This window comes from Heterodontus francisci, unplaced genomic scaffold, assembly GCF_036365525.1.
Source record: "Heterodontus francisci isolate sHetFra1 unplaced genomic scaffold, sHetFra1.hap1 HAP1_SCAFFOLD_490, whole genome shotgun sequence".
Taxonomy (NCBI): domain Eukaryota; kingdom Metazoa; phylum Chordata; class Chondrichthyes; order Heterodontiformes; family Heterodontidae; genus Heterodontus; species Heterodontus francisci.
This window is the reverse complement of record NW_027142139.1, coordinates 889,864-905,480: the sequence shown is the minus strand read 5'-3', so window position 1 is coordinate 905,480 and position 15,617 is coordinate 889,864. Positions and strand designations below refer to the sequence as shown.

Sequence of the window (15,617 nt, the reverse complement as noted above, 5' to 3'; positions counted from 1 at the left end):
AACGTTGGCTGTCTGGATACAAAATTGGCTGGCCAATAGTAGATGGCAAGTATTCAGCATGGAGCTCGGTGACCAGTGGTGTTCCGCAGGGATCTGTTCTGGGACCTCTGCTCTTTGTGATCTTGATAAATGACTTGGATGAGGAAGTAGAAGGCTGGGTTAGCAAGTTTTCCGATGACACGAAGGTTGCTGGAGTTGTGGATAGTGTGGAAGGCTGTTGTAGGTTGCAATGGGGCATTGACAGGATGCAGAGCTGGGCTGAGAAGTGGCAGATGGAGTTCAACCTGGAAAAGTGCGAAGTGATTCATTTTGGAAGGTCGAATTTGAATGCGGAATGTAGGCTTAAAGACAGGATTTTTGGTATTGTGGAGGAACAGAGGGACCTTGGGGTCTATGTCCATAGATCGCTCAAAGTTGCCACCCAAGTTGATAGGGTTGTTAAGAAGGCGTATGGTGTGTTGGCTTTCATTAACAGGGGGATTGAGTTTAAGAGCTGCGAGGTTATGCTGCAGCTCTATAAGGCCCTGGTTCGACCACACTTGGAATATTGTGTTCAGTTCTGGTCGCCTCATTATTGGAAGGATGTGGAAGCTTTAGAGAGGGTGCAGAGAAGATTTACCAGGATGCTGCCTGGACTGGAGGGCATGTCTTACGAAGGAAGATTGAGGGAGCTAGGGCTTTCCTCATTGGAGCGAAGAAGGATGAGAGGTGACTTGATAGAGGTGTACAAGATGATGAGAGGCATCGATAGAGTGGATAGCCAGAGACTTTTTCCCAGGGTGGAAAGGTCTATCACCAGGGGGCATAATATTAAGGTGATTGGAGGAAGGCTTCGGGGAGATGTCAGAGGTAGGTTCTTTACACAGAGAGTGGTGGGTGCGTGGAATGCACTGCCAGCGGCGGTAGTAGAAGCAGATACATTAGGGACATTTCAGCGAGTCTTGGATAGGTACATGGATGATAGTAGAATGAAGGGTAGGTGGTTAGTTTGAGCTTAGAGTAGGTTAAAGGTTCTGCACAACATCGTGGGCCGAAGGTCCTGTACTGTGCTGTACTGTTCTATGTTCTATGTTCTTTGTTCAAGTGCTGTTTGATAGCACTGTCGATGACACCTTCCATCACTTTACTGGTGATTGAGAGGAGGCTAATGGGGCGGTAATTGGCCGGGTTGTCCTGCCTTTTGTGTACAGGACATACCTGGGCAATTTTTCACATTGCAGGGTAGATGCCAATGTTGTTGCTGTACTGGAACAACTTGATGGGGGAACGGAGGTTCTGGAGCTCAGGTATTCAGTTCTATTTCCGAAATATTATCAGGGCCCATAGCCTTTGCAGTATCCTGTGCCTTCAGTCGTTTCTTGATATCACGCGGAGTGAATCGAATCCTGAGAAACAGCACTGTATACTCCCCTCCACCTCCGGTCTGTACAATGACCCTTCAACACTTCTCTCTGCTTTCTGTCCCAGAGTCAGTGTCATATCCACACTATCACTGTCACATTAATCCGTGTCACAACAAGTCTATAAAATGTCATTTGATCACAGGCCTTTTGAAAATCTATATCCATAAGTGGATAAACATGATAAGGGGCGGAAGATGTTGGTATGGTCCCTTCTGATTACTTTGTTTCTGTCTTAACAAAAGCGGTTGGAAATTCAGATATTGTGGTTAAGGAGGAGGAGTGTGACTTATTGGATGTGATCTCCATCGGGAGAGATGAAGTATTAATGGGATTAGCATCCTTGAAAGTTGATAAATCACCAGGGCCAGTTGAAATGTATTCCAGGCTGTCAAAAGAAGTGAGAGAGGAAATAGCAGAGGGTCTGATCATCATTTTCCCGTCCTCACTGGATACAGGTGTAGTGCTAGAAGATTGGTGAACTGTTAACATTGTACCTCTTTGAAAAGGGAGCAAAGGATAGACCGAATAATTGCAGGCCAGTCAGTGTAACCTCAGTTGTGGGCAAATTATTGGAATATATTCTGAGAGACAGGATAAACTGTAACTTAGAAAGGCTCAGGTCAATCAAGGACAGTCAGCATGGATTTGACAAGGGAAGATATTGTTTGACTAACTTGATTGAATTTTTCGACGAAGTAGCAAGGATGATAGATGAGGGTAGTGCAGTTGATGTGGTCGACATGGATTTTGGCAAGGATTTTGACAAGGTCCCATGTGGCATACTCGTTAAAAAAATCCCATGGAATCCAGGAAAATGCAGTAAGCTGGATACAAAATTGGCTCCGTGGCAGGAAACAAAGGGTGATTGTTGACGTGTGTTTTACTAACTTGAGGTCTGTTTGCAGTAGCATTCCACAGGACTCAGTACTGGATCCTATGCTTTTTTCAGTCTTTATTAACGATTTTAACGTAAAGGTAGGGGGCATGATCAAGATGTGTGCAGATGGTACACAGATTGGCCGTGCAGTAGATAGCGAGGAGGATAGCTGTAGGCTGCAGGAAGATATTGATGGCAGAAACGTGTCAAATGGAATTCAACCTGGTTAAGTTTGAGACGATGCAATTGAGGAGGTCAGACATGGCAAACAGATAGACGATCAATCGGAAAATACTGAGAAATGTAGAAGAAGTGAGGGACCTTGGAGTCAATGTTCACTGATGTCCTGAAGGTAGCACGTCAGTTAGATAAGGTGGTTAAGAAGGCATATGGAATTCTTTCCTTTATTAGCTGAAGTATATAATACAAGAGCAGGGAGGTTATGCTGGAACTGTATACATCATTGGTTAGGCCACAACCTGAGTACTGTGTGCAGTTCTGGTCACCTCATTACACAAAGGATGTAATTGCACTAGACAGGCGACAGAGGAGATTTGCAAGGATGCTTGCCAGGCCTGGAAAATGCAGCTATGAAGAAAGATTAGATAGGCTGGGGTTGTTTTACTTGGAACAGAGAATGCTGAATGGAGATCTGATTGAAATGGATATTATTTTGGCGGGCTGGATAGAGTGGAGGTGAAGAGTCTATTCACCTCAGCAGAGAGATCAGTGACTAGGGGGCAGTGACTTAAAGTGCTTGGTCGAAGAATTAGCGGGGAGTTGAGGAGAAACTTGTTCATTCAAAAATACAAAATTGGCTCAGTGGCAGGAAACAACGAGTAATTGTTATAATAAAAGCAAAATACTGCGGAAGCTGGAAATCTGAAGTAAAAACAAGAAATGCTGGAAATACTCGGCAGATCTGTCAGCATCTGTGGAGGGAGAAGCAGAGCTAACGTTTCAGGTCAGTGATGAAGGGTCACTGACCTGTTACATTAACTCTGCTTCTATCTCCACAGATGCTGCCAGACCTGCTGAGTATTTCCAGCATTTCTTGTTTTTATTCAAGGGTAGTTGTTGACGGGTATTTTACTGACCGGAGGACTGTTGACAGTGGCGTTCCACAGGGTTCAGTACTGCATCCCTTGTTTATTGTGAGGGTCTAGAACTTACTGCTTGAAAGGATAGTTGAAGCAGAATCCCTCCACTCAGTGAAAAGGAATCTGGATGTTCACCTCAAGTGTCATTATCTGCAGGGCTATGGATCAAATGCTGGAAGGTGGGATTAGAATAGGTGTATCATTTTGCGGCCGGTGCAGACACAATGGGCCAAGTGGCCTCTTTCTGTATCTTAAACTTTCTATGATTATATTACATGAAAGACTCACAGTTACGTCCTCAACGAACTTGATCAAGATTATCAGGAATTATATTCCATTAAGCTATCCGTGCTGTATGTCATTTATTAACCCGTGTTTTACCACCAAGAAATATTTTTGTGCTGGGTTATGACCTGTAGAAGTTTCCAACCACCTTACTTACAGGGTTTACCCAACTTCTCTCTTTTTAAACAGGGTATCACATTGACAATCCTCCAGACCTCTGGCATCACTCCCATATCCAAGGAGGACTGAAATATTCTGTCCAGTGCCTCTGTCATTTCCACCATTCCTTCCCTCAGTAACTCTCATAATTCCCATCCAGACTGGGTAAATGTTCCACTTTATTATGGCACAAAAAGTGTTGAATTGAAAGTAGTTAACTGAACCAGTTTGTTCAGTGACTGCAATTAATGTCAGTCTCCATGGACCCTAATTGTGTCACTGGAGGGTTTCCCTCTCCTCTTAATACAGGACTCCTTTCAATGTGTTTTCCGAAAGTGTCAGTGGGAGCATCAGCTCCGGCACCAAAAGGGATCCGAGGCGGCAGAGAGAGGGAGAGGAGAGATCAGAATCTGAACAGTAGATTGGAATGTTACAACAATGGATCAGAATCGGAGAACAATAGATTGGAATGATACAACAATGGACAGGAGTTTATCCGATTGGTTTTACTGGCTCACTGCCGATTATTATTGGATAACATTGGAACGGCGGATCGCTTATGCTCTGAAGATGATTCAATTTATTTACTATCCCATCCTCGCTACTATTGGTGTCCCTGGTAAGTCTCTGTATCCAACTATTTGATTCATAAACCATATTTCACTGATTTAGTGTTCTTGTCATTTAAATCGTGAGAAGACTGAAACCATTATCTTCAGTTTCTGTCACAAACTCCATTCCCTGTCCATGATCTGCATCCCCCTCGATAGCCGCTGTTTCAGGCTGAACCAGGAAGTTTACAACCTCTGGTATCTATTTAAAGATGAGCTGAGTTCATTCCCATATTCTCTCCATCCCCAGCCCGGCCAATTGTTATGGCCAGGTGATGAGGGGTCACAGTGGATCTTCTTTATTTGTCTGCAACAGTGTTTTTCCTTTATAAACAGTGAATATGCTTAACGTCTCAGTGAGTGTTTTACATTTTACCTTTGGTGTGATAATGAAGAAACCAATTGGACAAGTTCTCTTGAGTTTAAACATGAAAGAGGTGAGTATATTATACTTAACAATATAAACCCGATCTAAATAAAATCATAAAAAAACAGAACACACAGTTATGCACACACTCACACGAGAATCACACACACACAAATAGATTACAGAGTGAGAAGTAAATTTGTGGTTGGATGTGAATCCAGAATACATTTTTAAAAACTCATTCTGTGATGTTGGACGATTCCGTAGTCTTCCAGCTGAAGTTATAATCTTGAAGTCTTTGGCTTGTCGAAGTGCAGTTTGTGGCTGGTCCACATTGCTCAGGGTTTTCTTTGAGGCAAACTTGTAGGTGGCTTTCTTCCCCTGGTTACTCTGTCTGTAGCAATCTGTCGGCTTGAGGGGCCCACAGTCGCATATGGTTTTCAAACTTGTGATGTTAGGTGGAGAGAGAGAGATGGAGAGAGAGAGGGGGACACAGCCCTTCTGCCTCTGCACAGTTTGAATCATTGGCTTGTCTGTCTTTGTCCAGGGCAATCTCCCAGCTTTCACAGAGATGGACGGAAGGTCTCATGACTGCCTCAGTGTATTCTCTGGACCCTTTTAATGAGATTCAAGTTTAGAAACTTCTATCTCCCCAGGGCTCAGGATACCAGTATTTATACTTGGAGGAGTTTGCTCTTTCAAAGTCAATGTGTCAGGGTAGCCATGTATGCCGTGTTAATGAATGTAATCTTAGGTAATTCAATCACTATAGCAAGCCAATGATATAGGTCCAGACTCATCAGACATGTGTCTCCTGTTGTAGGCCTTGGAATGTGAAAAGGTGTTTCAGATGCCAATTGCGGTGGTTATCTTGGCTGACAGTTTTTTGAAGGTTAACTGTCGGATGTTTTCTATTAAAAGTTTTGTGTAAATTTCCAATCGATGAATTAAAATTCCCCATTTGGCATATTGTGTTATCTTGACACCGCCGCAGCACATGGAAAGAAATGTGATAATGGGAACATTTCATTACAGAATTGTGGGAAGAAAAAGAAAGAAACACACATGCATTCTCAAATAATAATTTCTCAAATTCACACATAAATCTTAGAATTACTGCAGCTGACATTATCTGTTACAGCTCTACTGATTTAATTATTTTGGGGTTTTGTCTGGGATGGTTATGTGTCGGGTTCGACACTGGACAATGCATCAGCGATTACATTGTTTTTCTTTTCTCTCCTCTAATGAAGTTGTAGTGGACTCTGTCGTCAGGGACACAGATAGGTGCTTCTGTGGACGTGAAAGAGACTCCAGGATGGTATGTTGCCTCCCTGGTGGCAGGGTCAAGAATGTCTGTGAACGGACAGGGGGCATTCTGAAGGGGGAGGGTGAACAGCCGGAGGTTGTGGTACACATCGGTACCAATGACATAGGCAGGAAGAGTGATGAGGTCCTGCAGGGGGAGTTTAGGGAGTTAGGGAGAAAGATAAAAGTCAGGACCTCTGGGGTTGTAATCTCTTGATTACTCCCTGTGCCACGTGCCAGTGAGGCTAGAAATAGGAAGATACTGCAGCTAAACACGTGACTAAACAGCTGGTTTAGAAGGGAGGGTTTCAGATATCTGGACCATTGGGATCTCTTCAGGGACAGATGGGACCTGTACAAGAAGGACTGGTTGCATCTAAACTGGAGGGGCACACAAATCCTGGCTGCGAGGTTTGCTAGCGTCACTCGGGAGGGTTTAAACTAGTGTGACGGGGGGTGGGAACCAGAGCAGTAGGACAGCCAGTGAAATAGATGAGGGGGGACTAGCAAATAAGGCCAGTAAGACTAAGAGGAAGAACAGGCAGGGAGATGTTGCGGAGCACAGCGGGACTGGTTGTCTGAAGTGCATTTGTTTCGATGCGAGAAGTATAACAGGTAAGACAGATGAACTTAGAGCTTAGATTAGGACTTGGAACTATGATGTTGCTCTCACAGAGACTTGGTTGAGGGAAGGACAGGATTGGCAGCTAAATGTTCCAGGATCTAGAAGCTTCAGGCGGGCTAGAGGGGGATGTAAAAGGGGTGGGGGAGATGCATTACTGGTTAAGGAGAATATCACAGCTGTACTGCGGGAGGACACCTCGGAGGGGTCATGCAGCGAGGCAATATGGGTGGAGCTCAGGGATAGGGAAAGTGAAGTCACGATGTTGGGGGTTTACTACAGACCTCCCAACAGCGAGCGGGAGGTGGAGGAGCAGATATGTAGACAGATTTTGGAAAGATGTAAAGGTAACAGTGTTGTAGTGGTGGGTGATATTAACTTCCCCTATATTGACTGGGACTCACTTCGTGCCAGGAGCTTAGATGGAGCAGAATTTGTAAGGAGCATCCCGGAGGGCTTCTTGAAACAATACGTAGATAGTCCAACTAGCGATGGGGCCATTCTGGACCTGGTCTTGGGGAATGAGCCCGGTCAGGTCGTCGAAGTTTCAGTAGGGGAGCATTTCGGGAACAGTGACCGTAATTCCATAAGTTTTAAGGTACTGGTGGATAAGGATAAGAGTAGTCCTCGGGTGAAGTTGTTAAATTGGGGGAAGGCTAATTATAACAATATTAGACAGGAACTGAAGAATTTAGATTGGGGTCGGCTATTTCAGGCTCAACCATCATCTGACATGTGGGACTCTTTCAAACATCAGTTGATTAGAATCCAGGACCAGCATGTTCCTGTGAGGAAGAAGGATAAGTTTGGCAAGTTTCGGGAACATTGGATAACGCGGGATATTGTGAGCCTCGCCAAAAAAAAAGAAAGCATTCGTAAGGGCTGGAAGGCTAGGAACAGACGGATCCCTTGAGGAATATAAAGACAGTAGGAAGGAACTTAAGCAAGGAGTCAGGAGGGCTAAAAGGGGTTATGAGAAGTCATTGGCAAACAGGATTAAGGAAAATCCAAAGGCTTTTCGCACGTATATAAAGAGCAAGAGGGTAACCAGGGAAAGGGTTGACCCACTCAAGGACAGAGAGGAAATGGGCGAGGTACTAAATGAGGACTTTGCATCAGTATTCACCAAGGAGATGGCCTTGGTGAATGACGAGCCGAGGGAAGGGACTGTAGATAGTCTCAGTCATCTCATTATCAAAAAGGATGAGGTGTTGGGTGTCTTGCAAAGCATTAAGATAGATAGGACCCCAGGGCCTGATGGGATCTACTCCAGAATATTGAGGGAGGCAAGGGAAGAAATTGCTGGGGCCTTGACAGAAACCTTTGTATGCTCATTGGCTGCAGGTGAGATCCCAGAGGACTGGAAAATAGCCAATGTTGTTCCTTCGTTTAAGAAGGGTAGCAAGGATATTCCAGGAAATTATAAACCGGTGAGGCTTACGTCAGTGGTAGGGAAATTATCAGAGAGCATTCTTCGGGACAGGATTTACTCCCATTTGGAAACAAATGGACTTATTAGCAAGGGGCAGCATGGTTTTGTGAAGGGAAGGTCGCGTCTCTCTAATTTGATTGAGTTTTTTGAGGAAGTGACAAAGATGATGAATGAAGGAAGGTCAGAGGAAGTTATCTATATGGACTTCAGTAAAGCCTTTGACAAGGTCCCTCATGACAGACTGGTACAAAAGGTAAAGTCACACGGGATCAGAAGGGAGCTCGCAAGATGGATACAGAACTGGCTTGGTCATAGAAGACAGAGGGTAGCAGTGGAAGGGTGCTTTTCTGAATGGAGGGGTGTGACTATTGGTGTTTCGCAGGGATCAGGGCTGGGACCATTGCTATTTGTAGTCTATATAAATGATTTGGAGGAAAATGAAGCTGATCTGATTAGTAAGTTTGCGGATGACACAACGGTTGGTGTAGTTGCGGACAGTGATGAGGATTTTCAGAGGATACAGTAGGATATAGATCGGTTGGAGACTTGGGCGGAGAAATGGCAGATGGAGTTTAATCCAGACAAATGTGAGGTAATGCATTTTGGAAGATCTAATGCAGGTGGGAAGTATACAGTAATTGGCAGAAAACTTAGGAATATTGACAGGCAGAGAGATCTGGTCGTACAGGTCCACAGGTCACTGAAAGTGGCAACGCAGGTGGATAAGGTAGTCAAGAAGGCATATGGCATACTTGCCTTCATCGGTCGGGCATAGAGTATAAAAATAGGTAAGTCATGCTGCAGCTGTACAGAACTTTACTTAGGCCACACTTAAAATATTGTGTGCAATTCTGGTCGCCACACTACCAGAAGGACGTGGAGGCTTTGGAGAGGGTACAGAAGAGGTTTAGCAGGATGTTGCCTGGTCTGGAAGGCATTAGCTATGAGGAGAGGTTGGATAAACTCTGACTGTTTTCATTGGAACGACGAAGGTGGAGGGGCGACATGATGGAGGTTTACAAAGTTGTAAGCAGCGTGGACAGAGTGGATGGTCAGAAACCTTTTCCCAGGGTGGAAGTGTTAGTTACTAGGGGATATAGGTTTAAGGTTCGAGGAGCAAAATTTAGATGGGATGTGCGAGGCAAGTTCTTTACACAGAGGGTGGTGAGCGCCTGGTTCTTGTTGCCGGTGGAGGTGGTGGAAGCAGGTACAATAATGATGTTGAACAGGTAGCTTGACAAATACATGAATAGGATGGGAATACAGGGATAGAGACCCCGGAAGTGCAGAAGGCTTTAGTTTAGGCAGGCACCAAATCAGCGCAGGCTTGGAGGGCCGAATGGCCTGTTCTCTGCTGTACTGTTCTTTGTTCTTTTGTTCTTTGTACTCAGGTTCCTGCACCTTGATAATATTTCTCCCGAAACCGGCAGTGTGCAATACATTGTGCTTTTTTTATCCCCTGTGAGGTGTCCGAGATTTCCTCTGGGCCTTTGTTCTTGCTGAGTTCTGCTTTGAAATTGTTGTGCTTGATTAGCTTTGGGTTTGGAACCTGATCATTGAGTTCTAAAGTGGGTAGATCCACATTGACCTTACTTTTAGCTTTCTGGTGAGGTACACAAGTGCTGTTTACTTGATTGTATTTTCCCTTCACTTTTCCCTTTACTATGGGGAGGATCATTTTGTTTTACCTACCCTATGTCCTCTGCGACATTACTTCTCGCAGGTGTCTGTCCAGCTTTCGTTGCACTCTCCAGCGACACTTCGACTGGGTGAGGCATTTCCCTCACCATTGACATGCCTTTTGGGGACCTTTCCTTGTCCTTGCACGTTTCTGTAAATGCCTTTTTAGGGTGCCTCTTTGACCTGCATTTAAGGAGAGCATAGGGTCTGATTTATCTAACATTTCAGGGTTGGCCTTTCGGAGAGTAGGGGGTTCCAGTTGGGAATCCTCCTGGACCTCCTCTAACCTGTCCTTTTCGATCCTTCCCTCCTGCCTGTCTGACAGATCTGTGCTTGTCTGTCCCCTTCACAGCATTTACTTTTTTTCCTTTGGTCTGGGGTGTCAATTAAATAATTTACCTGACTCTTCCTTTTGCCACTCGATATGGACTACTGAACTGGGCTTTAAGGGGTTCCTCGTGCATTGAATCTAGTAACAATACACGGTCTCTGGGCTGAAATGTTCTAACCTGGGCATTTCTGTCTGCTTACCATTACATAGCCGTCTGGGAGGTCTTTAGGTGTTCCTGAGCCATTGCACAGGCTCTCGCGGGCCGCTCCCAGACCATGGAAATGTAGTCTAACATGGAAGACTCATCCCTGTGTCCCAAAAACTTCTCCTTGATTAGTTTAAGAGGACCTCTCACCTCGTGTCCATAAACTAATTCAAAGAGCCTAAAGCCAGTGGAACCATTGGATAAGTCCCGGTAACCAACAGGAGAAAACCCAGCTCTTTGTCCCAGTCATGGGGTTATTCATAGCAATATGGCCTGATCATTGTCTTTAGGGTCTGGTGGTACCGCTCCAAAGCCCCTTGTGACTGTGGATGGTAGGCTGACGATTTTATTTATTTACTTATTTTATTTATTTAGAGATGCAGCACTGAAACAGACCCTTCGGTCCACCGAGTCTGTGCCGATATCAACCACCCATTTATACTAATCCTACATTAATCCCGTATTCCTACCACATCCCCACCATCCCCCAACTCCCCTTCCACCAACCTATACTAGGGGCAATTTCTAATGCCCAATTTACCGATCAGCCTGCAAGTCTTTGGCTGTGGGAGGAAACCGGAGCACCTGGTGAAAACCCACGCAGTCACAGGGAGAACTTACAAACTCCGCACAGGCAGTACCCAGAATCGAACCCGGGTCGCTGGAGCTGTGAGGATGCGGTGCTCCAGATTACCCATGACCTTTTCAAAAATACTGGACATAAAATGTGTGCCCTGATCCGACTGGATCTCAGCAGGCAGCCCATATCGGATAAAGAATTGGGTTAGCCCCTCCACCACTGCCTTGGCAGAGATAGTTCATCAGGTGAATAGCCTCTGGGAATCGGGTCACCACATCCATAATGGTGAGAAGATACTGATAGTGCAGTATTGTCTTCAGCAGATGTCCCACACAATCCACCAGCACTCTGCTGAAAGGTTCCCCAAAAGCTGGTATGAGAATTAGGGATGCAGGTTTTATTGCAGGTTGGGACTTGCCCACAACCTAGTGCATGTGACTACATTTACAGAACTCCTCCACATCATTGTGGAATTGTGGCCAGTCAAAATGCTGTCTTCTGCGGGCTTTGATTTTTCATACACCGAAATGTCCATCCATTAGAAGGTCGTGGGCCATTCTTAAAATTTCTTTAAGTGACCTCAGTGGCACCACTATCTGGTGAAACACTGTCCACTCATCATCCGCTGGTCTGTGAGGAGGTCTACACTTCCTCATTAGCTCCTCATTCTTGAAATAGTAACAGTCTGCAACTCCCTTTGCTTCGGTTTTGATTTGGACAGTCTGTGCTTATTTTTTAACACCTCAAGTAAGGAAGATCTGTTTAACACATCCTTTGGGTCCTCTAACTTTCCAAAGAAGGTTTCAGACAGCAAGACAGTAGGGTCATCCGTCTGCAGTGTCAGTTTAGGGGATTGTTTGGCCATGGACCGAGTGATCACACAATCAGGGAGAATGTCAGGGATTTCTGCTGTAACTACTCTGTCTCCCGGACATCTTTCCGTCTCTCAAGAACTACAGGGGACGCTGCCACCTTTTCCCCCGTCAAGTCATTACCCAGGTGCAGTTCGACCCATCAACCGGTAAACTAGGGACAATCCCCATGGTAAAGCATCATGAAACTGAGTCGCACTGCAAGTGCACTGGATATAAGGGTACGGACATATATTGCCTTCCGATACCATTCACTAACGCTCTAGCATTCACTGTACTTTATTTATCCCAGCAGAATGGACTGGGTTGCCCCTGCATTCTTGAGTATAACTATTGGTTTACTTGCCTCACTGGAGGGGTATGGGGTCACTTTTCCTTAGGATACAAATTCCTGGTAACTCGCAGGGATTTTGTTAAGTTTTCCCACACTCTCTGTGGTAGGTTTACTGGGTCTGACTGCCACAGTTAAAGGCACAGCCTGATCTGCTGTGCTTTCCATCAGGTCCCATTTTCCTGCATGGATCTGGTGGAATCTGATTAATTCTACAGGTTTTCCCCGTCCTTTCCATCATTCCACACGATGGTGACCTGCCTTATTACAATGGAAGCACACAGGTCTTCGGCTGTTACTCCTGCTCTCACTACCGTCCTATTTGGCCTGAGGATGGGCCCCCATGTGTCCAGCTTTTCTTCCATGCCCATGGCTGTTCAGGGTCCGATCACACTCCCACCTTTTATTCTCGGGTCTTTGGCGTGTTACGAGGGAAGGGATTCCCTGTTGGGTTAAGGCCTTGTGTACAAGGGAAAATTCATCAGCCAGAATTGCAACCTGCCTGGCTCTTTGAACCTTTTGTCCCTCTTTAGGGGTTTTAATGGGTGGGGGAGCGAGTTTGTGAACTCCTTGAGATGGATCACCACTCTGAGGTTTAGATAAGTGGGCTGCAATTTGAGTGTTTGCATCCACTGGTCAAAACTAAACACAAAAACTGACTTTAAATCTTCTATAGTTACCTGAAAATGAAACGTTTGGCGAAGACAAATGTGGGTCCAATACAGGCAGAGTCAGGGGAATTTATAATGGGGAATAGAGAAATGGCAGTGAAGCTAAATTATTACTTTTTGTCCGTTCCGAAGAAGGGTCACTGACCCGAAACGTTAACTCTGCTTCTCTTTTCACAGATGCTGCCAGACCTGCTGAGTGGTTCCAGCATTTCTTGTTTTTATTTCAGATTTCCAGCATCCGCAGTATTTTGCTTTGATATTACTTTATGTCTGTCCTCATTGAGGAAGATACAGGGAAATCTCCAGAATTAGAGAACCAAGGGACTAGGGGGAATGAGGAAGTGAAGAAAATTATTATTAGTAAGAATGTTGTATTGGAGAAATTAATGGGGCTGAAGTTTGATTACGCGCCAGGATCTGATATTTTGCATCCCAGAGTGTTGAAAGAGGTAGCGATGGAGATTGTGGCTGCATTGGTGACCATCTTCAAATATTCTACAGATTCTGGAGCGGTTCCTGCAGATTGGAAGGTATCAAATGTCACCCCACTATTTAAGAACGGAGGGAAAGAGAAAACAGGGAACTTTAGACCTGCTTTCGGACATCAGTCATTGGGAAAATGCTGGGACTCTATTCTAAAGGATGTGATAAATGGACAGTTGGATAATAATGATCTGTTTGGGCATCGTAAACATGGATTTATGAATGAGAAATCATGTTTGACGAACATGTTGGAGTTTTTATTGTGGATGTTACGAACAGAATTGATAAAGGGGAGTCGGTGGACGTGTTATACCTGGATTTTCAGAAGGCTTTTCATAAAGTCCCCCACAGGAGGTTGGTTAGCAACATTAAAGCACATGGGATTGGAGGTAATATACTGGCATGGATTAAAGATTGGTTAACAGGCAGAACACAGATAGTAGGAAGAAATGGGCCATTCTCACTATGGCAGGCTGTGACTGGTTGGGTACCGCAAGGATCAATACTTGGGCCCCAGCTGTTAACAACATATGTCAATGATTTGGATGTGGGGACCAAATGTAATATTTCCAAGTTCGCAGATAACACAGAACTAGGTGGGAATGTATGTTGTGAGGAAGATGCAAAGCATCTTCAAGGGGATTTGGACTGGCATACTGACTGGGCAAGAACATTGCAGATGGAATATAATATGGGCAAATATGAGGTTCCCCCGCTTTGGTAGGAGGAATAGATGTGCAGAGTATTTCTTAAATCGTAAAAAATTAAAAAGTGTAGATGTACAAACGGACCCGGGTGTCAGTAAGTCACTGAAAACTAACATGCAGTGCAGCAAGCAATTAAGAAGGCTAATAGTCTGTTAGCCATTATCGTGGGATGATTTGAGTACAGGAGTAATGAAGTCTTGCTTCATGTGCATATAACCGTGCCTCGACCACACCTGGAATATTGCCATCGAGGGAGTGCAATGACGTTTCACCAGACTTTTCCCGGGATGGCGGGACTGTTCTATGAAGAGAGCTAGGGAAAACTTGGCCGTTATTCTCTGGTGTTTCAAAGAATGTGTCGGGTTCTGATTGAAACCTACGAAATAATTAAAGGGATAAACAGCGTAAATGCGTGTACGATATCTCTCCTGGTTGCGGAGTCTATAACTAATGGATACAATTTCAAAATAAGGGGGAAGCCACTTAGGACAGAGATGAGGAGAAACTTCTTGACTCGGAGGTTTCTGAATCTTTGGAATTCTCCATCCCAGAGGGCTGCAGAAGCTCAGTCGCTGAGTATGTTTAAAGTATAGATCGACAGATTTCTAACTACAAATGACAAAAAGGAGATATGGAGATTATGTGTGAAAAAGACATTGAAGTGGATGATCAGCCATTGTCATATTGAATGGTGGAGCAGCCTCGATGGGCTGAATGGCCTACTCCTTCTCCTATGTCCCTGTGTTCAGAAGCTGCTTAACTCTTTCAAACTCGAGGTCAGTTTAGTCAGGCTGCTTTCGGAGGGTTTGTAATGTTTGATGGTACAGTTCTGGTCCTATCTCATGTATGCCCAGGATAGCTTTTTTAGTCATCTCATGATCTGACGAACTTTCATCTGGCAATAGTGAATAAATCTCATGGGATTTTCCTATTACTTTGTTTTGTAACAACAGTGTCCAGCTCTCTGCTGGACATTTCAGCTGCTTTCCAAGCTTTTCACACGTGACGAAAGATTCTACCACATCCTCTTCATTGAACTGTGTCATGAACTGGGTGAACTTTAAGAGATCAGCACATGGTCCTGAGCTGGGGGTAGCCCCCTCACCAGCTGTGCCTTCACTGGGTGTACTGGGTCTTCCTCTAGTTGTTTGAGCTGCCTTAAAGCCCTCTCCTCCTTCTCCTTCTGGAACACTCTTACTTTTTCCCTTTCTTGAAATTCACTCTGTTCTTTCTCGCACTCTCCAGAACTCTAATTCTAGTCTATTCTGTTCTAGTTTTACCTTAGCTAACATTACTCTATCTGTTTGTGATTCAAAACCTGTTTGAGTCTTCAGCTTCAAGTGAAATATGATTGGCCAAAAGTTTTAGGATTTTGGGTTTCCTAGCTTTTGGATGGAGAGTAATCCCTAACTGTCCAGCTGCATTACTCAATTTTTCAACAGAGAGGGGTTTTAACCTGTACCGAGTTACTTCACTCTGTATGCAACTCCTTTATTGCGCATGTAACTCCTTTAGTCAGAAAGGGAGGGAAACAGAAAGCAGGAAACTACAGACAAGTTAGCATCACCTTTGTCTTGGGGAACATGTTAGAAG

At 44.7% G+C, this 15,617-nt stretch overlaps 1 protein-coding gene across 1 annotated transcript in view; it reads left to right on the top strand.

Moving 5' to 3' along the window:
• The first annotated feature begins 4,262 nt into the window (after positions 1 to 4,262).
• Positions 4,263 to 15,617, top strand: part of LOC137366681 (probable G-protein coupled receptor 139) — a 102,677-nt gene continuing 91,322 nt past the window's right edge. Inside the window, exon 1 of the mRNA XM_068028358.1 lies at positions 4,263 to 4,443. Coding sequence (XP_067884459.1) covers positions 4,263 to 4,443 — 181 coding nt within the window. The remainder of the gene's footprint in view (positions 4,444 to 15,617) is intronic.